Source organism: Manis javanica, chromosome 2 (genome assembly GCF_040802235.1).
Source record: "Manis javanica isolate MJ-LG chromosome 2, MJ_LKY, whole genome shotgun sequence".
NCBI lineage: Eukaryota > Metazoa > Chordata > Mammalia > Pholidota > Manidae > Manis > Manis javanica.
This window is the reverse complement of record NC_133157.1, coordinates 20,393,944-20,421,821: the sequence shown is the minus strand read 5'-3', so window position 1 is coordinate 20,421,821 and position 27,878 is coordinate 20,393,944. Positions and strand designations below refer to the sequence as shown.

General features: G+C 36.4%; 2 protein-coding genes across 7 annotated transcripts in view; one reads left to right on the top strand and one right to left on the bottom strand.

The window, feature by feature from the left end:
• Positions 1-27,878, top strand: part of HSDL2 (hydroxysteroid dehydrogenase like 2) — a 55,537-nt gene that overhangs the window by 10,773 nt on the left and 16,886 nt on the right. Inside the window, exons 2-6 of one of the 2 annotated variants that reach the window (XM_073226100.1) lie at positions 623-754; positions 1,744-1,842; positions 4,060-4,174; positions 14,728-14,831; positions 16,278-16,376. In XM_073226100.1, the coding sequence (XP_073082201.1) occupies positions 623-754; positions 1,744-1,842; positions 4,060-4,174; positions 14,728-14,831; positions 16,278-16,376 (549 nt within the window). Of the gene's footprint in view, positions 1-590; positions 755-1,743; positions 1,843-4,059; positions 4,175-14,727; positions 14,832-16,277; positions 16,377-27,878 lie in introns of both variants that reach the window. The other variant, XM_073226093.1, reaches the window with a different exon arrangement.
• The window catches only part of LOC108389895 (uncharacterized), a 56,277-nt gene continuing 30,247 nt past the window's right edge, over positions 1,849-27,878 (bottom strand). For 2 of the 5 annotated variants that reach the window (XM_073226121.1, XM_073226107.1), the window contains one exon: positions 1,849-3,821. The gene's annotated coding sequence lies outside the window, so the exon portion shown is untranslated. Of the gene's footprint in view, positions 3,822-16,408; positions 27,763-27,878 lie in introns of those variants that run through there. The other 3 variants (XM_073226110.1, XM_073226114.1, XM_073226108.1) reach the window with 3 other exon arrangements.

Below are 27,878 nucleotides of genomic sequence, written 5' to 3'. Positions count from 1 at the left end.
AGCCTTCTAGGTTTGTTTATTTAACAGTTTTATTGAGGTGTAGTGATTCACACACCACACATCACACACTTCACCCTTTTACACTGTACAATTCAGTGGCTTTTAGTATAATCAGAGTTGTGCAGTCATCACAGCCAATGATGAGTGTCCTTTAAACAATTATTTGCTTTTAAATAATTTATTTTAAGTGGTATGCAGTCATTGTAGAAAATTTGAAAAATCCTGGAAAGAATGATAAAATGTATTTATAATCCCACCACTCCCAAATAAGATATGATATTTCTTAAGAAAAAGAATGCATGTTTATGTAGCTTATTAATTCCTTATTTCTCTTTAAGATGGGCTTATTATTTGAGTAGATTTTGACAGATCACAGTAAGACTGGCCAACGGCAGTTGTAATAAATAATTTATAACATTGTTCATGGAGAGTACAGTTGAGTTATTAGCTATCAGATGGGGAGGGAGGAGGGTTTAGAAAAAGTTTCACAGGGGAGGAAACATATATTATGAAATATGCATAAGTCCCTGATACTGGTAAGTAAATAAAACATGGAGGTTTCTAATAAGGTCACGTTTGTTCTGTCGTAGGAAGCTAGCAGGATGTACAATTTTTATCACAGGTGCAACTCGTGGCATTGGCAAAGCTATTGCATTGAAAGCAGCAAAGGATGGAGCAAATATTGTCATTGCTGCAAAGACCACCCACACACACCCTAAACTTCCAGGCACTATTTATACGGCTGCTGAAGAAAGTAAGTGTGACAATGCCATTTCATGGAAGTTCCTTTCTCTGGTTTCATTACATAGAGAATTTTCTGGAGAGTTTAATGATGGCTATTTGAAAGCTCCCTTAAAAATAATTTCATCTGGCTAAAGAAGTATTTTATCACATTAGAGCAGTGCTTTGGAACCAGTTTTCTCCCCCCAGCACTTCTGAGTGATAGGAGAGACTCCCATTAAAAATTATGTCCAATGAGGGCAATGGTCTTTGGATTTGAGTGGAGAATGGGGGCGTAGATGTGGTAGGGAGAGAATCTAAAGTGGATGAGGTGAACACTTTGGAAAAGCTCTCTGTGTCATTTATTCTCTGCACCATTCACAAGTCACTATTTAATAGTGTCAATTCACAAATGATTATCGAGTGCTTGTATTCAAGGCATTGAGCTAGTCACAGTACCAGGAGGAAGGGCTTCAAAATTCAACTTCAGTTGATACTGCTAGTTTTGTTAGTTATGTCAATAGCACTGTGGTTATGTTAAGGGAATACAGAGGAAATATTTATGAGTGAAATGATGCCTGGGATTTGTTTTAAATACACCAGCAAAGAACAAAATAATAATGGGAGTAGATAAAACAACTGGCAAAACATTAACAATTGTTGAAGATAGGTGATTTTATAGTAGTTCATTATACTACTCTTTATACTTTTGTATATTTTTTTGAGTATTTCCATAATAAGGGTATTTTTAATTACCTCCTTTTTTTTTGCTTTTTAATAGAATTTTATGTTTAATTACCTTCCTTTATTTTTGTTTTTTAATAGAGTTGGCCTAGTTAGTCTGAAGCTGGATATGGGTTAGTCAATCTATTTTACTGTAGGGTGGAGTCAGTAGTAGTTACAAGACATTGTTATTTATACTGATTTTCTGAAAAAAAGGTACCTATTTCTTTTGACTCTTAAATCAGAATGAAAGGTTTGATATTTGAATGCTTTAATACTTTTTTTGTTTATCCTTTGTAGTCGAAGCAGCTGGAGGAAAAGCCTTGCCATGTGTTGTTGATGTGAGAGATGAACAGCAAATCAGTAATGCAGTGGAGAAAGCAGTCAAGAAATTTGGAGGTAGTGCCTTAATTCTCAGATAATCGTTGAATATTGGTTAAATATAGGTGTAACTGTAATTTTAATTAAAATTCTTTTCTGAATCTTTGACTTAAAACCAGAAATGAGTATTTGCTCATATAGGAATGTAGCTTAAAATCATCTGATGACTTTTTAAAAATTGTTTAAAATTATTTCGAATAATATTAACAAATCTATCACCCAATATTAAATTAGGACCTTGACAGTAACATACATCTAACCAACTAGTTCCCTAGATCCCATCCTCTTGACTCTTCTCAGTTAATGTAACTATCATTTGATGACTTTTGATCAAGTGATATTTATTAGATGAAGTGCAGATAGCTTAGTGGCATTATGATCTCAACAGACTTTTTTTGATTCCATCTTCTATACTCCAATGTAAACTCCCTACTCATCCCAAAATTGTTTACTTCTATATCTTACCTTGAAGTTTTTGCCTCTTAACTTTTTCTCTTCCTGAGGCTCCTCCCCTGCCCACCTCTCCACCTCCAATCCTTCCTGAAATGCTCCCTTCTCCACCTTTGAAATCTCACCTCTCTGTGCTTCAGTCTTATCTCCTTCATGCTCTGACCATGCAAACTCATCAGAAATGTATTTTTCTTTCTCTGAATTCCTAAAACATTCCTTTAATCCTTATTTTGTGTGTGGGTTTTTGAATTTTTTCTTGCTCCCCGGTTAGTTCATAAGCACCTAGAAGGCTGGTTTTGGGGGTTGAATTAAGACTTTGATGGTATTACAGCAAGGCACCTAGCCATGTCCAAATCCTGCCCAAACCATTACCCCTCTTCCCCTCCCATAATATTCCAGAGCCTGTATGTATATGCAAAGATATTGGCCAAAGGGAAACAAAGTAACGCTTTATTGTTAACATGGCTCTTCCTTGTAACCTCCTATACAGAGCACTGTGTTAAGTGGATTGGAGCACAGAGCTTTAGCTCAAGTGAAGCCTCTTCTTTTAAATTTCCAAGTCAAACCCCTACCTGGCAAAGTAATATGAATGCCTATGTGAAAAGAGGGGAGAGAATGAAAATTGTGGGTTTTTTGTTTGTTTGTTTTTTTTTTTACTGATAAGGCCACAAATGTGGAAGAGAAAGGAAAAGAACCCACATTCATGTGCAGGGCTTTTTATCTAAAATAACTTCACCTGCTTGTAAAAGTGGCCAATTACTGCCAATTAGGATTTTTCCTGATTAGTTTACGCATTCATTTTTTTTTTTTTTAGGGGGGAATTAAGGGAGAAGTTAAATGGGGGTAGGCTGGAGCTTTTCTTTATCCAGTTTTAGTTCATTCTGTTGATCCATTGTGTGTACTAACCAAAGTTGTGTTTATCCTTCTAAGAGAATGGGATCATCAGAATATCGGGGAGGGCTGCTACCACCTTTGGGAACTTTCTTGATCTTTATTTCTGTCCTATAATTCTACTAGAGAATATCAGTAATTCAGCTATTGCCTAATACTGTCCCAAGAAACCTTTGAAATGGAGACATTAGTTAAATGTACTTAAAGCCATAATACACAGGCCCAGAATTTACCCGTATTTAACTTCCCATCTTGAATGCTAGCTGTTGTCCAACCTGGTTCACTAGAAAGAGTTATATGTTATGCACTACGTGAGCACACAGCTCAGTGAGTCATGCCAGAGTGTCAAAATGTGAAGCCCCTCTGCTTGCCAGGATTGGGCTCCTACAGAGAAATTAAAGTCTCACAACTTAATTTATTCTTCTTTCGTTGCCACAGAGAACTTCAAGACCCAAGTTGAAATCTCTTCTTTGAAAAATTAAAGCCCAGAAATGTCTTCTCCAATTTTGTTACTCTCTTTTGTCCCATCCAAAAAGGTTTCATTCAGATGCGTGGATGCTCTGGATTTCTTTCTTAGCCACTGTAGCTTAGGTTGTCTTCCATTGGACCTGGTATTGTTCCTTCAGCATCTTCAACCTATAGTGTGATCTACTTTTCTAGTAGTAGGCAGAGAAGAAGGAAGGGACAAAAAAAGGAAATCTTTAATTTCTTTTCTTCAGATGCTAGTTCATTCATATTACTGATCTGGCATTGGTACATTGATCAGTCATATACTTTATAAAAGTACTATTTGTGAACTAACTTAGGGTTCAACTATATAGAGTAAATGTTTTTTATTTCTTTTTGTTGTAAAGTTCAAATTACATTAATAGGAAGTTGATTATTTGAAAACAGGAATTGATATTTTGGTGAATAATGCCAGTGCCATTAGCTTGACCAACACATTGGAAACACCTACGAAGCGAATGGATTTGATGATGAATATCAATACCAGAGGCACCTACCTTACGTAAGTTAGAGCTGTGGTGGGGAACATTGCAGTGTTTTCTCAGAAAACTAGTTGTAAACAGATTTGAACCAGATTAGCAATACAGTTTAAAATCTAGTCAATCCTTATAAAGGCCTAAAAGTGCTCCAAGTCAGTAGATACTATTTTAAATAAATAAGTTTATTTAGAGCTCCTTTTCTCTGTGAATCTAATAAAGGCTAAAGTATAGCTCAAGCATTTTTAAGCATTTGCAAGAATAAGTACATATTTGCATATCAAGTCTTCTGATTACTCAAGCCTGTAATAGTCTCTCCTTCCTCTGCAAAACGGTTGGTTTTAGTTATATAAATAACAGGAAGCTCATTATGAACCACATTTTAATGTAACTGACAAAAGGCCAATGCTATCTTGGGCAACATCAGGGGAAATACAGAAATAGAATGAAAGCAGATGTAGTCCTGATCTGTTCAGGATGGATTGGTCTGTTCTTTTGTTTGTACATTTGCTTATCTATTTATTTACACTCAGGGTTTACCATTTTTCATGTGGATGTGGGATAGATCAACGTAGAACTGCTTGTCTGTTTTATATGTATCATATATATACATAGAACAGGCAGTTAGGACCTTGGGCCTTGGAGTCGGACTCTTTTATCGGTAGCATTGAAATCCTACACCTTCCTCTTCATGACTTGATATCTTATGACCTTATACATATAACTTAACCTCTTATAGATTCCATTTCTTCATTTGTAAAATGGGGATGATGAATTACGTCATAGGATTGATCATGAGAGTTAAATGTAAAAATTGTTTTTAGTCCTGAACTTTGCCCTCAGATGTATTTTGTTGGGTCTGCAAAACTTGACCCTGACAGTGTTTAAAAAATTTTGTTTTTATTAGTTACTTACATTCAGAATTTCATTAGTTGTTCACATGAAAAATATCAGAAGATTGACACAAAAACCCAGGTTTCTGGCTTTTCCTGAAACATTGGAAAAATTGAGCCATGTAGAGACAGCATTCTCACATGGCAACAGTTAACTGCTATAGCTAAGGGCAGGCATCATTAGATGGGGCATGAGCTCCATTGTCTTCTCTGGTAAGGACAGGTGAAAAGTTGCCATTTATCACTGTGGTTACACTTTTGGTTTTCTTATATTAAAGAGGAAAGTAAAACATTTCTAATGCTCATGTCTCTATCTAAAAATGAGACGTGTGCCAAGAGGGCCATATGTTCAAGTAAAATGAGTGAGAGCTTGCTGCTTTGTCAATTTTTGGCATATTTCCATAAAATCAGTATGTGAGATGTGTCTCTACTGAATGGAAACCACAGTGAATAAAACCACAGTAAGAACTTTGGCAAGCATATAGAAAAGATTGTGATAAAAAACTTAATAAACTAGAAAAAGGACTAGTATTTCAATAGGCTTTAGGTTTATTTTCAAATAAAATAAGCAATGCTGCTATGTGATGCAGTTACATGTTAAATGAGGAAATTACCATGGAGAATATAGCCAATGATCCTGTAACATCTCCCTATGTTGCAGATAGTAACTGCACTAGTTAGGGAGAGGATTTAATAATATGGGTAACTGTTGAACCAAGTGTCATATACTTGAAACTAATATATTTTGTATATCAATTGTACTTCAATTTTAAAAAATTAATGAAGTTCTTCTCATAAAGATAAGAAAAAATTATCTGGGTATTACAGTCTTTTACAGTGAAATAATTTTGATCAAATGTAAAGAGTTATTTAAACAAGTATTTAAAAATATAAACCTAACAAGGAATACTGCTGAGCATGTTGAATTAAGGCTTAACAGGGCATGATGTGTGAAAAAGTTAAATCATTTGTGCTGCTTTCTGCTATATGATGAAGCCACAGATATAAATAGTCGACCCTCCTAGTTATATTTATTTATGGTGTCAGGAGAATTTTGATGTGATTAAAACATTTTTAGGTTGGGAAACTATGATACGAGCATCAGAATATGATGTAAGTATTGAGAAACGTCCTGTGAAGTGTAATGGAAATTTGTCAAAATCAGTAATCATAACTATAGGCAGTGTTGCTGTGATGGTCAGTGTTAATTTTAAACTTATTAAAATCTAAACTAATGTAGAAATATTTCACAGAGGTGTAGAGATTTTGTCATTATACTGTTCACTAGAAATTGCTCTTGTTGAAAGTTTAAAATGCACTATGTTATGAATTCTAAGACTAAATACATTTCTGTGGTTTCAACCACAGATAGTTAAGCGCTTTACTCATATTGAATGCAGATATGATCATTGGCTCTGTTTCAAGATTGTATGGCCATAGTGTATTGTTGAAGAGATTTTGTTTCTAATTTGAAAGAAATCAACTCTCTTTGTCATCCAAGAGAAAATTCCTAATTCTGTTCCCAAACAAAGGTTGGATCCCAGACTTGGCTTTTTAGCTGACATTATGACTTACGTAAATGTATGATGCTCATTCTTTTATTATTATTATTATTATTACTACTTTTTTTATTTTGTACAATTACATGAGCAACATTATGGTTACTAGACTCCCCCCATTATCAAGTCCCCACCACATACCCATCTATGTCCATCAGCATAGTAAGATGCTATAGAATCACTATTTGTCTTCTCTGTGTTATACTGCCTTCCCCGTGACACCCCCCACATTATGTATGATAATGCTCATTCTTATTCCTTGTGAAATTATGTCTTTGGAAAACACATTTGGCAAGAATAGTCACCTTTTTTCTATACCGAGGTTATTTCCCAAAAATGAAAGCAATAGCCTCAACTACATTGCTTTAATTATAGGTTTGAAGATTCTATTAAAAACAAAACAAAACAGCTTGAGAGATTAAAGATGGTGGTGTGAGAGGTGAGACAGAGGCTTCCTCCTAAAACCACATATAATATGAAAATATAATTAATACAACTAATCCTGAAAGAAAACAGGGAAGAGGACTGCGCCAGATTGCATACAACTGGAGAAAAGAACAGACCTCATGGAACAGGGTAACATACCAAAGCTGTGGACCTGCGGGACCCAAGCACTTCCCCCACCTCAGCTCACTGGCAGGAGGAAGAGAAATGGAGCGAGGAGGGAGTGGAGGCCTGGGACTGCTGAACACCTAACTCCAGAGATCTGCTGTAGGAGCACAAACCTACATTTCATGGTACTTTCATGATATTCTTGTGATTAGGGGATTGGAAAGCTTAGACAGCTAGAATTCCTGGAGAGACTGAGATTCTAGCTGCTTGTGGAAAGCAGGGATCCATATCTGGCTGCTCTGGGACAGAAGAAAGGCAGACAGTCTGAGAGACTTCCTAACAAGGAAGCCCTTAGCAAGAGGGCTGCTAAAGGGGGAAGGATTGCACAGAGCTTACTGCTCAGGAGAAAGGACAGGTAGACAAAATTGTCCGGGTGCACTCTGCCCAGCAGATTGGGAGCTTTCACAGTTTCCAGGTGCTCCAGCTCCCTGGCTGGCTACACAGCTCCTCCAATGACCCCCTCCATGATAAGCAGCCTACTGTGCCTTACTCCTGGCCAGCCCCACCTCATTCGCAAACCAGCAAACCCTACCCTGACGTTAGGCCAGCCAGAGGGAAGATCTGTCTACAGCAACTACAAATGCAAAGCATAGAGGCTTATACCTGTGTGCTTGGCCCACTGGTTCAGGCAGTAGAGACAAACATAGCAGCCGGGAAGCAGGAAACAGCTCTTTCCTCCCCACAGGCACCAGCACCTGCCACTCCCCTATGACTCCCAACCTCACTCTAGGGGATGAGCAGCTCCAGAGACCAGAGCGTCTGGGCAATAGAGGGCGCCATATACAAACATGAAACGCCAAAGGAACCTGGTTCAGAGTAAAATTAATATAACTTCTGAGAAAGATGAAATCGACCTCATGACTCTTCCTGAAAGGGAGTTCAAAATAAAAATCATTAACATGCTAATGGAGGTATGGAAAGATATTCAAGAACTCAGGAATGAATTCTGGTGGAGATCCAATCATTGAAGAGCACAATGGAGGGTATTAAAAGCAGATTGGATACAGTGGAGGAGATGATAAATGAAATAGAAACTAGAGAAGAGGAATACAAAGAAGCTGAGGCACAGAGAGAAAAAAGGATCTCTAAGAATGAAAGAATATTGAGAGAACTGTGTGACTAATCCAAACAGAACAATATTCGCATTACAGGGGTGCCAGAAGAAGAAGAGAGAGAGAAAGGGATAGAAAGTGTCTTTGAGGAGGTAATTGCTGAAAACTTCCCCAGTCTGGCCAAGGAGATAGTTTCTCAGGCCATGGAGATCCACAGATCTCCCAACACAAGGGACCTAAGGAAGATAACACCAAGACATGTAGTAATTAAAATGGCAAACATCAAGGATAAGGACAGACTATTAAAAGCAGCCAGAGAGAGAAATAAGATCACATACAAAGGAAAGCCCATCAGGCTAACATCAGACTTCTCAGCAGAAACATTACAGGCCAAAAGGGAATGGCATGATGTATTTATTAATGCAATGAAACAGAAGGGCCTGGAACCAAGATTACTTTATCTGGCAACATTATCATTTAAATTTGAAGGAGGGATTAAACAATTTCCAGATAAGCAAAAGCTGAGAGAATTTACCTCCCACAAACCATCTCTACAGTGTATTTTGGAGGGACTGCTATAGATAGAAGTGTTTCTAAGGTTTAAGAGCTGTCACCAGAGGTAATAAAACCACAGTAAAGAAAGTGGAACAGCTAATTACTAAGCAAATGCAAAATTAAATGAACTATCCTCAAAGTCAATCAAGAAATAGACAGAGTACAGAATATGATAACTAATATATAAAGAATGGAGGAGGAAGAAGAAGGAGGAGAAAAAGAAAAGAACCCTTAGATTGTGTTTATAATAGCATATTAAGTGAGTTAAGTTAGACTCTTAGATAGTAAGGTAGTTAACCTTGAACCTTTGGTAACCATGAATCTAAAGTCTGCAATGGCAATAAGTACATACCTATCGATAATCACCCTAAAAGTAAATGGACTGAATGCGCCAATCAAAAGACATAATGTCACTGAATGGATAAGAAAATAAGACCCATCTATATGCTGCCTACAAGAGACTCACTTTAAACTCAAAGACATACACAGACTAAAAGTGAAGGGATGGAAAGAGATATTTCATGCAACTAATAGAAAAAAGCAGGAGTTGCAGTACTTGTATCGACAAAATAGACTTCAAAACAAAGAAAGTCACAAGAGACAAAGAAGGGCATTACATAATGATAAAGGGGTCAATCCAACAAGAAGATATAACCATTATAAATACCTATGCTCCCAACACAGCAGTACCTACATATGTGAAACAAATACTAACTGAATTAGAAGGGGAAATAGAATGCAATGCATTCATTGTAGGAGACTTCAACACTCCCCTCACTCTGAAGGACAGATCAACCAGACAGAAAATAAGTAAGGACACAGACGCACTGAACAACACACTAGAACAGATGGACCTAACAGACATCTACAGAACTCTACACCCAAAAGCAGCAAAATACAGATTCTTCTCAAGTGCACATGGAACATTTTCAAGAATAGATTATATACTAGGCCACAAAAAGAGCCTCAGTAAATTGAAAAAGATTGAAATTGTACCAACCAGTTTCTCAGACCACAAAGGTATGAAACTAGAAATAAATTATGCAAAGAAAATGAAAAATCCCACAAACACATGGAGGCTTTACAACATGCTCCTAAATAACAAATGGCTCAATGACCAAATAAAAACAGAGATCAAGCAATATATGGAGACAAATGACAGCAATAATTCAACATTTAAAATCTGTGGAACGCAGCCAAGGCTGTGCTAAGAGGAAAATATATTGCAATACAGGCCTACCTCAGGAAAAAAGAAAAATCCCATATAAGTAGTCTAAACTCACAATTAATGGAACTAGAAAAAGAAGAACAAATGAGGCCCAAAGTCAGTAGAAGGAGGGACATAATAAAGATTAGAGCAGAAATAAATAAAATTGAGAAGAATAAACCAATAGAAAGAATCAATGAAAACAATAGTTGGTTCTTTGAGAAAATTAACAAAATAGATAACCCCCTAGCCAGTCTTATCAAGAAAAAAAGAGAGTTTACATACATAAACAGACTCAGAAATGACAAAGGCAAAATCATGACGGACATCACAGAAATACAAAGAATTATTAGAGATTACTATGAAAATTATATGTTAACAAACTGGATAACCTAGAAGAAATGGACAACTTTCTAGAAAAATACAACCTTTCAAGGCTGACGAAGGAAGAAATAGATAATCTGAACAGGCCAATTACCAGCAATGAAATCGAACTGGTAATCAAAAAACTACCTAAGAACAAAACTCCTGCACCAGATGACTTCACCGCTGAGTTTTATCAAACACTTAGTGAAGACCTAATACCCATTCTCCTTAAAGTTTTCCAAAAAATAGAAGAGGAGGGAATACTTCCAAACTCATTGTGTGAGGCCAGCATCACTCTAATACCAAAACCAGGCAAAGACACCACAAAAAAAGAAAATTACAGACCAATATCCCTGATGAACATAGATGCAAAAATACTCAACAAAATGTTAGTAAACCTAATTCAAAAATACATCAAAAAGATCATCCATCACGATGAAGTAGGATTTACTCCAGGGATGCAAAGATAGTACCACATTCGAAAATCCATCAACATCATCCACCACATCAACAAAAAGGACAAAACCACATGATCATCTCCATAGATGATGAAAAAGCATTTGACAAAATTCAACATCCATTCATGATAAAAACTCAACAAAATGGGTACAGAGGGCAAGCACCTCAACATAATAAAGGCCATATATGACAAACCCACAGCCAATATTATACTTAACAGTGAGAAGCTGAAAGCTTTTCCTTTAAGATGAGGAACAAGACAAGGATGCCCACTTTCCCCACTTCCATTCAACATAGTACTGGAGGTCCTAGCCATGGCAACCAGACAACACAAAGAAATAAAAGGCATCTAGATTGGCAAGGCAGAAGTCAAATTGTCCCTGTTTGCAGATGACACGATATTGTACATAAAAAACCCTAAAGAATCCACTCCAAAACTACTAGATTTAATATCTGAATCCAGCAAAGTTGTGGGATACAAGATAAATCACAGAAATCTGTTGCATTCCTATACACTAACGAAGAACTAGCAGAAAATCAGGAAAACAATTCCATTCATAATTGCATCAAAAAGAATAAAATACCTAGGAATAAACCTAACCAAGGAAGTGAAAGACCTATACTCTGAACACTAAAAGACACTCATGAGAGAAATTAAAGAAGATACTAATAAATGGAAACACATTCCATGCTCATGGATAGGAAGAATTAATATTGTCAAAATGGCCATCATGCCTAAAGCAATCTACAGATTTAATGCAATCCCTATCAAAATACCAATAGCATTCTTCAATGAAATAGAGCAAATTGTTCTAAAATTCATATGGAATTACAAAAGACCTGAGTAGCCAAAGCAATCCTAAGAAGGAAGAGTAAAGCACAGGGAATTACGCTCCCTGAATTCAAGCTCTACTACAAAGACACAGTAATCAAGACAATTTGGTATTGGCACAACAACAGACCCATAGACCAATAGAACAGACTAGAGAGCCCAGATATAAACCCAAGCATATATGGTCAATTAATATATGATAAAGGAGCTATGCACATACAATGGGGAAATGACAGCCTGAAGAACAACTGCTATTGGCAAAACTGAACAGCTACACGCAAGAGAATGAAACTGGATTATTGTCTAACCCCATACACAAAAGTAAACTCAAAATGGATCAAAGACCTAAATGTAAGTCATGAAACCACAAAAATCTTAGAAGAAAACATAGGCAAAAATCTCTTAAATATAAACATGAGCAACTTTTTCCTGGACGCATCTCCTGGGGCAAGGGAAACAAAATCATAAATGAACAAATGGGACTACATCATGCTAAAAAGCTTCTGTACAGCAAAGGACACCATCAGCAGAACAAAAAGGCACTGTACAGTATGGGAGAACATGTTTTTTCATGACATACCTGACAAGAGGTTAATATCCAAAATATATGAAGAACTCACACACCTCAACAACCAAAAAGCAAGTAACCCTATTAAAAAATGGGCGGAGGATATGAACAGACACTTCTCCAAAGAAGAAATTCAGATGGCCAACAAGCACATGAAAAGATGCTCCACACTGCTAATGATCAGGGAAATGCAAGTTAAAATGACAATGAGATACCACCTCACACCAATTAGGATGGCCAACATAGAAAAGACTAGGGACAACAAATGCTGGCAAGAATGGGGAGAAAGGGGAACTCTCCTACACTGTTGGTGGGAATGTAAACTAGTTCAATCATTGTGGAAACCAATATGGAGGTTCCTCAAAAAACTCAAAATAGAAATACCATTTGACTCAGGAATTCCACTCCTAGGAATTTACCCTAAGAATGCAGGAGCCCAATTTGAAAAAGACATATGCACCCCTATATTTATTGCAGCACTATTTACAATTGCCAAGAAATTACAATTACTAAGTGTCCGTCAGTAGATGAATGGATAAATAAGATGTGGTACATATACACAATGGAATATTATTCAGCCATAAGAAGAAAACAAATCCTAGCATTTGCAACAACATGGATGGAGCCAGAAGGTATTATGCTCAGTAAAATAAGCCAGGCAGAGAAAGACAAGTACCAAATGATTTCATTCATCTGTGGGGCATAAGAACAAAGCAAAAACTGCAGGAACAAAGCAGCAGCAGAATCACAGAACCCAAGAATGGACTAACAGTTACCAAAGGGAAAGGGTCTGGGGAAGGTGGGAGGGAAGGGCGGGATAAGGGGAATAAGGAGCATTACAATTAGCACACACAACGTAGAGGGGGGCACAGGGAAGGCAGAATAGCATAGAGAAGACAAGTAGTGACTCTATAGCGTCTTAGTATGCTGATGGACAATGATTGTAATGGGGTATGTGGTGGGTTCTTGATAATGGGGGAATCTAGTAACCACAATGTTGCTCATGTGATTGTATATTAATGATACCAAAAAAAAGGCAATAAATGGCACGTAATAAGTTTTTGATAAACAACTCTTTTATGGGGGAGATATTAGCATCTAATTGTGGTGCTGAGTTTTCAATATAATATATATGATAGGGCATGTTGCTGTGAAAAATTCACCCAATTTAGGATTAGTAATGCCAAGGGCCAGGTGGGCAAAGCGCAGGTAGAATAGTTTGGTCTAATAGATCAAAAGAGAAGTTCATGTTTATAATGTAAATGAAATGAGATTTTCTTTTGAGTTTAAAATATGGTCTTACTGCATGGAGTAGATTTGTTTCATTTATTGGTGCTTTAAGGTGAAGTTTCACTGCTTTAATGAATATCAACTGGAATATTATTCATCCCTCCTCACCTCACCCTCCTAAAAGTGGAGCACCTTTGGAAAGGAAAAACAACATATATAAAGATCCTTTAATGGTATTGATTAAATTTGGCTTATAAAGTTGAAAAGATGTTGCACATGGTAACATGAATATTGTACATTCGGCAATAAAAAACTGACTTGAAAGAAGAATGTACTAGTTCAAAGTCCTAAAGAATTTTAATATGAAAACTAAAAGCTGTAAATTATTAAGCTACAACCTGTTATTAAGCAATAATCTGATATAGCTTAATAATTAAACATTTTAAGATATTGCACCTGAGTCCTTTGTAAAATGAATTGCCTACCTTTAGGAACAGTTCACATACCCATAAAAAACAAGTATTACTCCCAAAGGCATATTGCATTACATATTGGTACAAATTAAATTTGGTGTATTGGAAGGTATGTTATTAAATTACAGTTCCCATGTAGAAGGAATACCACACCTACTAAGTTGAAATAAATCAGCATATATGATACTAATAATAGCAGTTGTTTATTTCATGTTCAGTATATTTACTATTCTAAGTATCTCATATCTATCATCTCATTTTAATTTCTTGGTCAATCCTAGATTGGTTGTAGCAAGTATTACCAACATTGACAAATAAGGAAACTGAGAATTCTATATTTTGCCTAAGATCACACAATGCAGGAGCGGGGGAGGATTTGAACCCAAGTCTGTTTGACTTGAACACCTGTGTGTCTTTACCAGTGCTGCCAGTGCTGGCTGACAAGGACATTAACTGTTACTGAAAATTATGCATTGTATGTGTGTGTTGGGGAGGAAGAACTTGGAAGGATGTAGTTGAGGATAACCTCCGCTGGGTTTAAGGCTAATGTGCCAAGGATTTCATGATTCTCATCAGGCCACTAAGCAAAGCTTCTGAGGAAGAAGATTAGTTGCTTTTCTTTTCCTCATTCTAGAAAAGTAAAAAACAAACCAAAGTCCCCTACAGATTACAGGACAAGTTCAATTGCTCTGTAGAAATGGTTTAAAATATAACTTTAAAAAGTGGGGAAGTTGTTAGCTATTAACTAAACTTGTGTTTTCTTTTGCTTTCAGATCTAAAGCATGTATTCCTTATTTGAAAAAGAGTAACGTTGCTCATATCCTCAATCTCAGCCCTCCACTGAACTTAAATCCGCTGTGGTTCAAACAGCACTGTGGTAGGTGGTAGGATGAAGAAATGATCTGTTTGATTTATTTGTTTTGTATTAAATCAGTGTGTCTATAATGTAATCACATTTTTACATAGCTTTCAACATCAAATTTTCGATGCAGAATCAATAGCATTTTGGAAAGTAGAGTCTTAATCTTTTATCTGTAATTGTAAAAATTCAGGTATAATTTACATTCAGTAAAATGCACAGGTCTTAATGGTTTGGTCTGATGAGTATTGAAAAATGTAATACATACATCTATATAACCAACAGATCAAGAAATGGTTTCCAACAACTGACATCTTCAGTCTATCAACCTATATTAATTATTAACTACATTATAAAGCAGATGTCTGTGAAATTCAAATTGCATTTTGGGTTTGATTATATCCAAACTCAGAGGTTAGTAATGTGTCCATAGAGGTGGTAGTTTGGGGTCTGTGACTGATTTCTGCTGTAAGGCAGTGCACCATGCTCCCCATTGCACCCTCAATTATAAGGGCAGGTACCTACAGCCTTGTAATGACAGTGGAGAGTTGAAGAAAAGGAAGCTTACTGTCCAGTCAAGTAGAAATCACCCTTACATTGTGGTCTAAAGTCTTCATTTCAAGTTTTGTGTGTCTGTTACGGAATTAATATGTAGGCTTTTGCAGGTATGTACAAACAGGAGCTTATGTGGGATGGGGAGAGGGGGACATTGCTAAGCGATGAAGGAGGCTTTACCTATCAAAACATCACTATTGCAGTGTATCCACATATACTAATAAATCTTAAGTGAGTTAAAAAAAAAAAAAAAAGAAATGGGTTTCCATCATCCCAGAAAGCTTGCTCAAGTCCCAATTGGTATGTTTTATTATATGTAACTTATTCTTCAATAAAGTTAGTTAAAAATGATCCATGAAATACTTTACCTTTCACAGCAAACTAAGTTGAGTATGCTAAATAACATGATTTTTGTGTAGGTGCTTCTTTTAAAATAGTTGTATGAGATACTTAGTCCTTATTTCTACATATTTCACTAAACTTTGGACAGGCAGTTAGAATAGAAACCCACAGAGGAAAATTGAAAGAAGTTCTTTTTTAAATGACTGGCTTAAAGGAATTTGCAGCTTTTGTTGTTGTTATTTTATTAGCAGTAGTTTCCCTTTAAATGATGACTTTAAATCTTTGAAAGAAAAAAAAGAACAGATTAATAAACAATAATGTAATATCCATGTAGTATTAAGAAATATGAAAGTTTATTAGTTTCTTTTCTTATAATAAAATGTATGGATGGAAATGTATAAAACTACTTTATTCCTGTTTAGCTACTTCCATTAAAAACTGTTCTTTTAAAAACAGTACATTTTAAAAATTATGTTTTGTACTTATTATATATAGTCAGTGAAAGAAATTGGTTATTCTCACAAAGTAACTTGTTTCTTAAGTAATATTCTTTGTGATTTCTTTCAGCTTATACCATTGCTAAGTATGGTATGTCTATGTGTGTGCTTGGAATGGCAGAAGAATTTAAAGGTGAAATCGCAGTCAATGCATTATGGCCTAAAACAGGTATGTACTTAAAAAAATACATTTATTGCATTCGCACTTTTTGTCCCTGACAATCTTAAGATGCATGCCGGGTGGCTGCAGGGAGCGGTGGCTGCAGGGAGGGGTGGGAGTGGGTAGACTCTCAGTCTTTCTGTTGGGAAATAAGTTAAACTTTTTACTGTACATACAAGGCTCTTTTCAGTCATCTGGCTTTGACTTGGATGACATGACAGACTTTTCAGCTGATTGCCATGCTAGAAACATTAACACTGGAATACTTGCAGAGTCTCAGGAAAGCCAGCAGGAAGCCATCTGCTCTTCCTTGACCTTTTCCCCATCCTTGTCTTTGGTATCTTTAGAACTAAATTCTAAATATTCAAAGGTATATTCTTATGCCCTTTTTTTTTTTATTAAAAGCTGACTTATCTGTAATTTCACATGAATACTTCTGAGATCACAAAGTGCCTAAATCCCATGAATGAGGAATCTGCATATGGTTGGGCTTTGCGTACAGCTGTAGAGTTAATGTATGGCCGAAGCTGATGGCGTGCAGGCTAGGGAATATGCTGTATGAAAATGAGGGAGACCTGGCAAAAGTGACAGAAAGGGAGAGCCTTTCTTCCCTTCCTGTGGTTCTTATTCTCCACCTAGATATCATAATAGTTTAAAGCAGGAAAAAGTTTTAAAGACAATTAATTTCATTATATGTTTTTCCATATATTTAATAGAAAATGCCTGTGAAAACCCTAACTTCTTTCATCTTAAATCTAAATGGCAATCCTCTCCTGGAAAAGTATGTTTAATGGTGAAGAGAATATATAGTGGGAACCATTTTTTTATTTCACTTTTTAAGAACTTAACAGGACCTTTATTTCAACTAATGTCAGAACTTAAACATGTTATTGTGGCCCCTTTCCAAGGAAAGTCCTTAAGATATTTCTAGTTCTGGGAGAGTGCCCTGCACATGGTGGTCACTCAGATATTTAGTGAATGAATGATATTTTTGGATTCCTTTTGAAAGTATCTTCACATTCTTTAACATTCCTGGAAATATTCAGTTGGCAAATTGGAATATTTTCCACTTATTTGAAGGCTAGAGGGGGTTTTTGGGAAGGGGAGTGTTGGGAGTTATTTCCTTGCTGTCCTCCCTTTCCAACTACCAGCAAACTTCCCTGAGTGGAGCAGCTATAAGGGTGGCAGGCGGGCAGGACTTGGAAGGAATAAGCAAGGCACTGATTCTATGAGAGGTAACTGAGAAGCTTATAAAGGACTTTGTTCCCCCCTGGGCCAGGTGACAGAATGGGGCCAGTAGAGTGCACTGGAGAAAGAATAAATACTCAGAAGTTCCTGGGGAGAGCTTGGCCTATGGAGATCTGAGGACCTCAACAGGGTGATTTAATAGATGAGATAGGTGTTTCCTCCCCTTGAGGCTGGGACCCTGAGGAGACCAGGGAGACTTCTTTATGTCCCACAATGGATTCAGTGACTGGTTAAGTCTGATACATTACCTGCCCATAGGGCAGAAACCACTGCACTTGCTACTGCTGGCAAGGTTGCCATGATTTAACATCTCTAGGGGTGAACAGAGCAATGAGGAGACAGAAAAAATATAGTGTAGCTAAGAGGATCTAATATCCAGACACAGAAAGCATAAACAAAACAGCCAGTAGAGCAGCTTTCAGTGAAAAAAATTGCTGAAGAGAACAGAAAATACCTTGCTGAATAAATACAACTACTTAAGACATTGAATGATAGCATGAAAAATTCTTTCTGGAACTACACAAAGATTGTGTTTTGAATTTTAAAAAAAAAGGTTGAAGGATTGGATGGTTACTGTTAACACCAGAAGTTCAAGTCAAGAGATACCTCAAAATGCAAAGCAAAAACACCCTGCAGAGAAAGAAGAGAGACTTAGTGGACTTCACATACAAATATCAGGAGTCACAGAGGAGGAAAAAAGACCAAATAGAGGACAAACAATAATTGAACTAAAAATAGAAACATTTCCTTTGAGCTGAACAAAGATGTGTGTAGATTTACCAAGTTTGAAGCTGAATTTATGTGCAGGAACAAGACATCTGGGAGAATCTCAGAAGACTATCAAATATAAAAGAAAATCTTAGAAGCTTTCAGTAAGAATATATTACTTACAAAGGAAAAAACCAGATCGCAGACTCTTTATTGTCAACACCAGAAACTGTAAGGCAGTGGAATAACATCTATAGATTACTGATAGGAAGAGACCTAGTCAAGAAAACATGTACTGGTAAGATGAAAGGAAGATACAGGGACATGCAAGGATATCATAACAGAAAAATCTTCCAGAAGGGCTCTTAATTAAACACCAAATCAGTCAGATTAGAAACTTTCCAAGATAGAGGGAAATGGAGAGGACAGGAAATGGCAAGCAAATAACTTTGTAATGTATATAGTTAAATGCCAATGAGTTATTATAGAATGAATGGCTGGGAAGATAAAATGTAAGTGCTAAATAAGAACTCTTGGTACAGGAAAGATGTTGTAAGAGAAACTTTTAAGATTGGTCTCTAATAAAAAATATTAAACTCTTTTTTTAAACCTGAAATTTGGGGGAGAAATATGAAAGTAATTGAATTCTAAAGGGCTCATATGAGCATAGGAAGATTAGGGAAGCAAAGTATTCCAGCAGACTCTTTTTGGGGCTTCCACAATACTAGATCGTGTGTTTTAAAAATTTTATTTTCTGTTTGTTGCCGGGTAGAGAAATACTTTTAGATAGTAATATTATAGACAACTGTCTTTTTAAATGTTCTTATTGATTCTAATAATCTTTAAATTCTTTTGGATTTTTTATGTAAATAATATAAATAGCAACATTTTCTTCTTTTCCAATTATTTCACCCTTAGTTTCTTTTTAACTGTGCTCACCCTTTCGTCTCTCCTTCTCCCTACCCTCCACCAGTAGACTTCTTTTTTTTTTAGAGCCCAGCAAAGTTTCAAAAAAGTGTTGCTGTTTATAGTTTTATACCAATTAGGTATCTCTGTAGAGTATCTAATTCATCATATTTCCAAAAGTGGGCTAGTGCTATCCATTTTTATTAAATGCATTATAAGGCATTTTATAGATTTTATTTATGTTTTCAATATATTTTATGATTTTCAAAAGATACATAAAAACTATACATTTATCTTTTATGTATATACCAGCAAATTGAACTCTCTTATTAGTACTAAAACGCTTTCAGTAGACTCTTACAGTTTTCAGGTTGAAAGCCTTATTACAAAAAGTGATAATTATGTCTTTGCCCTGTTAGTATAAAAATTTTCTTCACTTCTTATCAAGTTATCTAATATTTTTAGAACAGTGTTGAATTATAACAACGATAGCAGGCATACTTCTTGGCAATAATATGAATGCTTTTGTGTCATTAAACATACACAGTTTCTTCCAGTTCTTTTTTTTTTGCTCATTTTTTGTTTTTTACTGCGCTTTTTGCATCCTTTCTGCTAAATGATGCTGCATGAGTATTAAAGGTGATGGTTAAAGCAGTAAGCTTTTAATTGATTTGTTGGAAATGTTTCTATCCAGTAAGTGGATTTGGCAAATTGGTTACTTTCATATTGAACTACCATAAAATCTTTGTGTAAACTCTGTTAGACTTATTTTTTAAATTAATTAAGTTACTTTTTATTAAGGTATTATTGATATTTACTCTTATGAAGGTTTCAGATGAAAAAACAATGTCATTACTACATTTACCCATATTATCAAGTCGCCACCCATACCGCATTGCAGTTACTGTCCATCAGTGTAATAAGATGCCACAGATTCACTATTTGCCTTCTCTTTAGATTTATTAAAGTTCAAATGTTTTTTTTAGTCATGTCTCAAACTTGGAACTGTTAGAGAATAAATAAAGCACATTGTTTTTACCCTTAGTGGTTCATAAATTTTGTTTGGGCAAATAAAATCACGTAAATATAGTACAATCAGAGAAGCAGTCCACTTAGGTACTCTTCAGATGTGTGTGCTCTTGATTGTAAAGTTAAAATTTTCCAAATTAACTCAGTCAGTATCTTTTCTTTGAGATCCTTTGGGCTTTTGTATTCTCAGAATCACATTTTATTTATTTTTTCTTAACATTTAATCTATTCTCCAGATTCTCAAGTCACCATTCAATCTGGTTAGGGTAAGAAATGATACAACACATTTTCATTAATGTCCAAAATACTGTTAGTATTTGAAACCAATCAGTTTTCATATCGGCCATACTGTTCTTACTTACTTTTTGAACAGCAGTAGCTCTCTGGGCTTAGTGCCCCTTGTATAAAATTAGGAATTAAATAATCCCTAACCTCCCTTTTTACCTAATTTTCAAACATTGAATTATGAAAAATTTCAAACATATACACAAACATATATGCAAGTAGAATATTATACCATGTACTATTCAGATTCAACCATTTTTCAACACCTAGCCAGTTTATTTCATCAGTGCACCTGCCTCCATCCCCCTTCATCCCCATTTGTACCCCCATTGGATTATATTAAAGCAAATCCAAGTCATACTATCATTTCATTTGTATATACTTCAATATGTGTCTTTGAAATAATAGGCTCTTTAAAAAAACCCATAAAATCATTATTATAGCTAAAAATCATTAATACTAATACCTTACTGTTATCAAATACCCAGTCAGTGTTCTGACTTCCTCAAGTGTCTAAAATGTTTTCTCTGCAGTTGATTTATTCAAATCAGGATCTAAGTAATTTCCACACATTACATTTGTCATGTTTCAAACTTGGAACTGTTAGAGAATAAATAAAGCACATTGTTTTTACCCTTAGTGGTTCATAAATTTTGGCTTTTAATCTACAGTAGTTACATTTTGGATTTTTTTTCTTGCCGCCGATTTCTTTCTGGAGCACGAGAGCATGTTGCTAATGTAACTCTGAGGAAGATGTAGTAGCCATTGCACCCAACTCTGTAGTCACCATCTTTCTTTTTTTCTAGACTCCAGGAATCAGTATTTAAAAATTCCTTTCCTTTGCAGTTTGACCAAGATTCCTTTATTCCTGGACCCACTGTGGGATTAGAACCATATTTAATTGCTTGTTTCCGTTATGTTTCCGTAACAGATGCAGTTCTTTAAAGATTTTTCTGGAGAGGGATATTCTTTGCAATGGGGCAAAAGACGAGTATAGAGAAAGTGCGTCTGCAGGATTTTACAAACTACATGTCAGTCATTGTTGAGGCACGCAATCAATTTAGTTAGATGTGAAATCAATTTAGTGGATTGTGAAACTGATTTAGTAGGGAGAAGCCAGAATTTAGTTGTTTTATTTCTAATGGAAGAAAATAGAAAATTAGAGAACATTGCACATAGTAAGTATTGTTTCATAAGCTTTTGATTCATGTACAAGTGTCATATATAAATATGTGAAATATATATATTTGTGAGTGTATATCTATTATGTATTCTTAATCTTGTTGGTAAAAGTGACTTATGGATCACAGTTGAAAATTTAAAGGCTCACACTTTACTGTGCCTCTCTTTTTCAACTTCCTTTCCTTCTGTGTCCTTTCTCAACCTCCTCCTCCCACTTTAATCACAGAGTTGATAGTGACTGGAGTTGATAGTGACAATTACTAGAGTTGATAGTGACAATCAGGCAGTTAGAAAGGGAGGTCTCTGAGATAACCAAGTCCTGACAGAGCATTTTTCCTGTTGCTACCTCTATTATGTTGTCACTTTGTATTCATTTACCTTCCAAACATTTTTATATGCCAGACACAGTTCTCTACACTGTTTATTCATTGTGCATTCAATAGGTACTTGATAAAGTGTCTACTGTGTACAAGACATTAGGGGTGCTCAGGTGAATGTGATGCAGTCCTTACCTTCGGTCTTACCATTTAGTGTGGAGGAAGGTCAAGGAGTTTGTTATTACTCTTGCACTTAGTCCTATCCTCCTCTCCTTCACTCTGCTAACCTTTAGTCTTTGGGATCCTGGGGTAACAAAGTTAGAAAAGCCTAGTCTGACTCTAAGATTCTTAGGTTTTATTTATACAACAAATATTTATTGGACACCTATTATATGCCAAGCTCTATTGTAGTTGTTTAAGATACAACAGAGAACAAAATAGATAAGAATCTCTGCCCTTAGGGGAGAGATACTACAGACAGTTAATATAATGATAAATAAAGCGTATAGTATGCCAGAAGGTGATAATGCTATGGGATAAAATAGAACAAAGTTAGGGGATTGGTAGTCTTAGGTGATGGGGAGGGTAGGTTGCAATTATAAATAGGGTAGAAAGGTTTGGTCTTTTTGGGAAGGTGACATTTGAGCATAGACTTAAAGGGGGTGTGGAGTTAGTCTTGGGGATATGTTAGCCATGGAGTACCAGAGGGAAAAGTATGAAAGGCAGAGGAAGTAGCCAGTATAAAGATACCATGAGGTGAGCATGCTTAGCGTGATGAAAGAGTAGGAGAAGGCCAGTGTGGCTGGAGTGAGGGCTGAGGAGTAGAAAATGATGAGATGATACTCATGAGGAAATGAGGTTCAGATGTTTCAGATTCTTGCCAAGATTTAGGTTTCCACTCTTAAGTAAAATAGGGAGCTTTTGCAGGGCTTTGAGCAGAAGGAGGGTCCTGATCAAACTTAAAAATTTTAAAGGACCTATTGGGCTGGTCTGTTGAGAATAGATTCTTGGGAGGGGCGGCAAGGGGAGAAACAGACCAGTTTGGGGGCTACTGCAGTTAGTTAGGCAGTCACAGCAGTAAAGGTAGTGGAGGGTGTCAGACCTTTCTGTATTTTGTGAAGGTGCAGCCAACAAGATCTGCTGATGAACTGGATATGGGATGTAAGAAAAAAAGAAGAGTCAAGGTTGACTCCCAAGATTTTTGGCTTGAGTAGCTGGAATGATGGAGTTGCCTTCAACCTAGATAGGGAAAGCTGCAGATAAGGCAAATTAGGGAGCAAGGTTAGGAATTCAGTTTGGGGCATTATGTTTGTGCATCCAAGTGGAGAGGGTCATTGGGCTGTGTACTTGCTCAGGAGAGAGGTCCAGGTTGGTAATAGAAATTTGTGGATTATCATGATATATAGATGGTAAGAAGAAAAACGGCCATTAGCCATTGCAACATGAAGAGATTGGGAAGAACAATACGCATAGGAGAGTAAGGTAGGAAGAAAATCAAAGAGTGGGATGTCCTGAAAGCCAGTTGAGGCAGGTGTTTCAAGGAAGAAAGGAGTGATTGACTGTCAAGTGCTGCTGATAGTTCTTATAAAATGGGGACTGACCATTGAATGTAGTAGTCTGTACATTTCCTTGACATCACTTGCAACGTTTGTAATTAAACTGTTGGTTTTATTACTTAGTTGTTTAATGTCTTTCTTGCTAGAATGAAAGTTTCTTGAAGGTAGAGACAGTATCTGCTTTGTTCTTTTTATTGTAGTCATTGTAGATACTTGGTAACTATTTGATGAATGGATGAATGAGTGTCTGGTATGACCTTCTGCCTTGCTCCAAAACAAACATTCTGAATAAAACTTATATAAGAAAGGGAAAGAACATTCTATGACAGGAAATATGTATTATCAGGATCAGCAGGAGCCATCAGCTTGCTGCTGAGATCTTTGCTTTAACTTTGAGATACTCGTTTTAGAAGGTTTACTAGATATCTTGAAACTATTGGTATCATTTGGGTTGTAGACTTGATGGCACAGTAAGTTGAATTTACAGTCATGTTCCTTGTGATATACGACATGACTTATGTATGGGGATACTTTCGATATATAGGAGGAAGGCCATGTACCTCAGATTAATGGTCAGGAAAGAAAGTTTTTGAATGTTGGTAAACAATTGGAATAAGACCTCAAGGAAATGTTGGAATTAGCAGGAAGGAGAATTGGGCAAGGCATTCCTGGCAAAGGCAAAAATAAAGACTGCAGTATAGGAAAATGCTGTGTGTTTAGTAGAAAGTATAAGGAATTTGATATGAGGTATGTGTGTTAGGGTGTGGGTTTTTAAAAAATTTTCTACTGAACTTGAGCAATTGCAAGTAGTTCATATTGACTGGAATGTTGGGTGGGTGTGAGGTTGTGAGAGGAGATGGATGAGCTAAGCCTCAAGTCTTGGTTGCCAAGTTTAGGAGCTTAAATTTTAAACTAGATTCAGTAGAGAGCCACTTTAGAATTTTAGAGGCAGGAGTACAATAATAAGCAGAGGGAAAATAGGAGCAGTGGAATGATATGGCTGTTAATGAGGTTTAGGAAGTTTCATTTGGCTCTGAATATTGGATGGTTTGTAAGATAGAAGAGGCAGGAAAGCTGGCTAGAATATTACATTATTCATGACTAAGGCAATAAAAATGGATTTGAGAGTGTGTCCAGGTTTCTGGCTGTTTGTGAGACCTCTATTTAAAAAACTTGTTTCTCTTCCTAGACTGTGTAGAGTGGCTCTCTCTGTATGCTTGTTGGAACCAGAAGTAATCTCCCAACATTATTGCCCTTCAAGGAAAAGGAGATTTATTGCAGTTAATGGAATGGATACAGTGTAACATATATTATCTATGGTCAAAACAGTGTCCCAGTCTACTGTTGGTCCTCTCTGGCTCAATGTTTCTTCTTCACACTGGCTACATTACTCAGTTCTGGTCCAGAACTTTCACCCCACTGAATTCAACACATCCAGAGGAAGGATCAGAGAGCAGATCTTCAGTAGTTTCACAACAAGAGGATCTCAGGTCCCAACTAGGTCACCTTCAGAAGTATAATTTTTCTTTTTATAAGACTTATTTAATAGTTTCTGCTGAAATGGAGATGTGGAGGAGGGAGGGATGAGGGCTGCTGTTCAAAACGCCTGCTTCCTCTTGACTGGTCAGAACAAGTGTGGTAGAAGAGGACAGTCCATTTTGGGATAGATTGAATGTGGGCTGGGGTGAGGAGTCTGGGAGTGGCAGCTACTCATCTTGATACTGGCAGCAGAGAGAAAGGTAACAACAGTAAAGATAACAAAAAGCAGCAAAACAGAAGAGCTGCAGTCCTCTGTCCCCTGGACCACATTACAGATAGACACGAGAACTTAGCTAACCAGGGATGGCAAGGTGGCAAGGTAGCAGCCTTTAAACAGCAGTTTATACCATATTTCATTGATTCTGAGATGCCTTTGTTTTCACATTTTTAAAGCTTTGATATCAGGATGCTCTTACAATTGACAATGCACCATCAGTTAATTGGCAGGTGTTTTTCCTTATTGGTACACTTTATAATCAGTGTATCTTCGATTCAGTGAGTACACACAAGAATACATGCGTGTGCTTGGTGGGGACCGGCAGGTTTAAAGAGATGGCTCAAGCTCCCCAGAGTAGAAGGAGTCAAAGGCAATGCTGATATTTTAAGCCTGACATGAACTCTATATGTTTATGTGGAAGAAAATCTTTGCTTGATCTAAGACTCTAGTTACTGTTTGAGCATCTTGTAATCAGGAGAATCAACCAGAAGCTTTTAGGTACTTCTTCAGTTATTCCTTAATACTTAGGCTTTAGGGTCACCTTTAGAATTCGTATGATCTGAGGTATATCAGATTTCATTACAAATATTTCTGTTTTCTTTCCCAGAAATCAGTGAATTTCATTTGATCAGTCCTATTGTTAATCTGTTTTTACTCTTATCAGTTTTACAACGTGTTGGGTTAGTCTATGGCATTCCAAAATCTTGCTAAGAATAATGTTATGACTCACTTCCTGATTTTGACTGTCTATTTAGGCCTTCTTTGTATCACCCATAGAAAGATCATTAAAGGAAAGGTAGGTTGTTTGGGGAAGTCATTCCTTGTTCTTATGTTGTATGTGTGCGTCTACACATAGAAACACACATGACACATATACATATATGACATATTCTTAATTTAGAATCTTGAAGAATTCTTATACCCTTCATATAGTCTACTCTGAGACTAGGGTGTATATTATGCATACAGTCTCAATGGGGACTATATGGAAATATTTACAGAAAAATTTTGCAGTTCATGGGAGTGAGATGGTAACTCTGAGAATGTTGGTTAACAAAGGATGACCCATTGGTCACACACGGTGGCTGAAATCCTGGCCCTGAAGTCAAGCTGCCAGGTATTTGAATTCTAGCTCCTGTAACCTTGGATAAGTTACTTAACCCCGCTGGCCTCAGTGCTTTCATCTGTGAATGGGAATAATAACAGTACTTACCTTACAGAATTCATTCAGATAATGTGTATGAACTATATACAGCAGCATACCCAGCAAAAGGTGCACACTTAATAAATATTAGCTGCTATTTTGTATTAGTAAGATAATCACTTCAAGAGCAAGATAAGAGGTCTTTAAACATTGGGTGAGTAAACTTCCTCCTAATAAAGGAACTTTAGATATAAAGTAGAGATGTTATTTTCTAACTTCCTAACTTTTAGGAAATTCCCCAAGTTCATTGTGTACTCTTTGAAACAGGGATGTGTGTTAGAATGTAATTGCCATGAAGGGAGGGGCTTTTTGTCTGTTTTGTCCATGCATTTGTCTGCAGTCCCTACAATAGTGCTTCCCTGAGCAGTGTAAGTGCTCAGTAACTGTTTGTTGAATGCATGGAAAAGGGAACAGTGGCTCTTAATAATGACAAAACTTCTCATCTTGTGGACTGAATTATATAAGTTATTTCAGTATGTGATGATTTTAAATGATGATTCAACAATGGTTTGAAGTTATCTAAATTACTAGAAACTCTGAAACCTAAAGTACAGTTAAACAAATTGACTTTCATTGCTTTAAATATAAGCTAAGGTACATGTAAGTAAATGAGTAAGGTACTGTTCACAGTTTTGACAATGTATAATTAGTAGTGTACTATTGTAGAGTCTCAAATTATTTCATAAACAGATTAAAATATACACCTAAAACAGTGAAAACTATATGCAAATATTAATAGGGATTATCTCTGGGTAGGAGGATTGTAAGTACTTCAAAAATTCTTCCTTTTGATTCTCTTAATTTTATAGTATTTCCTACATAAAAGTAGTATCTGGATTAAAGGGGGCCCCAAAATGCAACTACTATTTATTGTTGGCTTAAGGTGCGATTCTTACTGTTTTCAGTGCTGAGCATACACAATGAACAAAGACTCTACATTTTAGTAGAAGGGAACGAGAGATGATAAACTTAAGAAAGAAGCTCCATATTTTAGAGGCAGGAGACTGAGGCCCAGCGATGCCAATGTAGCTTGCCAAAAATCATGGCATAGCTGGTACAAAAATCCTACTCACCTGACTTACAGCTCAGTGCTCTTTCTGTTGTACCATACTGACTTTCTTGACTCTCAAGAGTAGTACGCAGATACTTGAGCATTCTAAACCAGAAGTTGAATGAATTTTGCCGTGAGTCTCATGAAGGAGTTCTGTAAAGGCAGTATCGTGTAGAGTAAGGTCCATGTGTACCCTGTTAAGTCAGTAGAACATTTGGCAAATCCCTTAAGCTCCCTGGACCTTGTTTTCATTACCTGAGAAATAACGA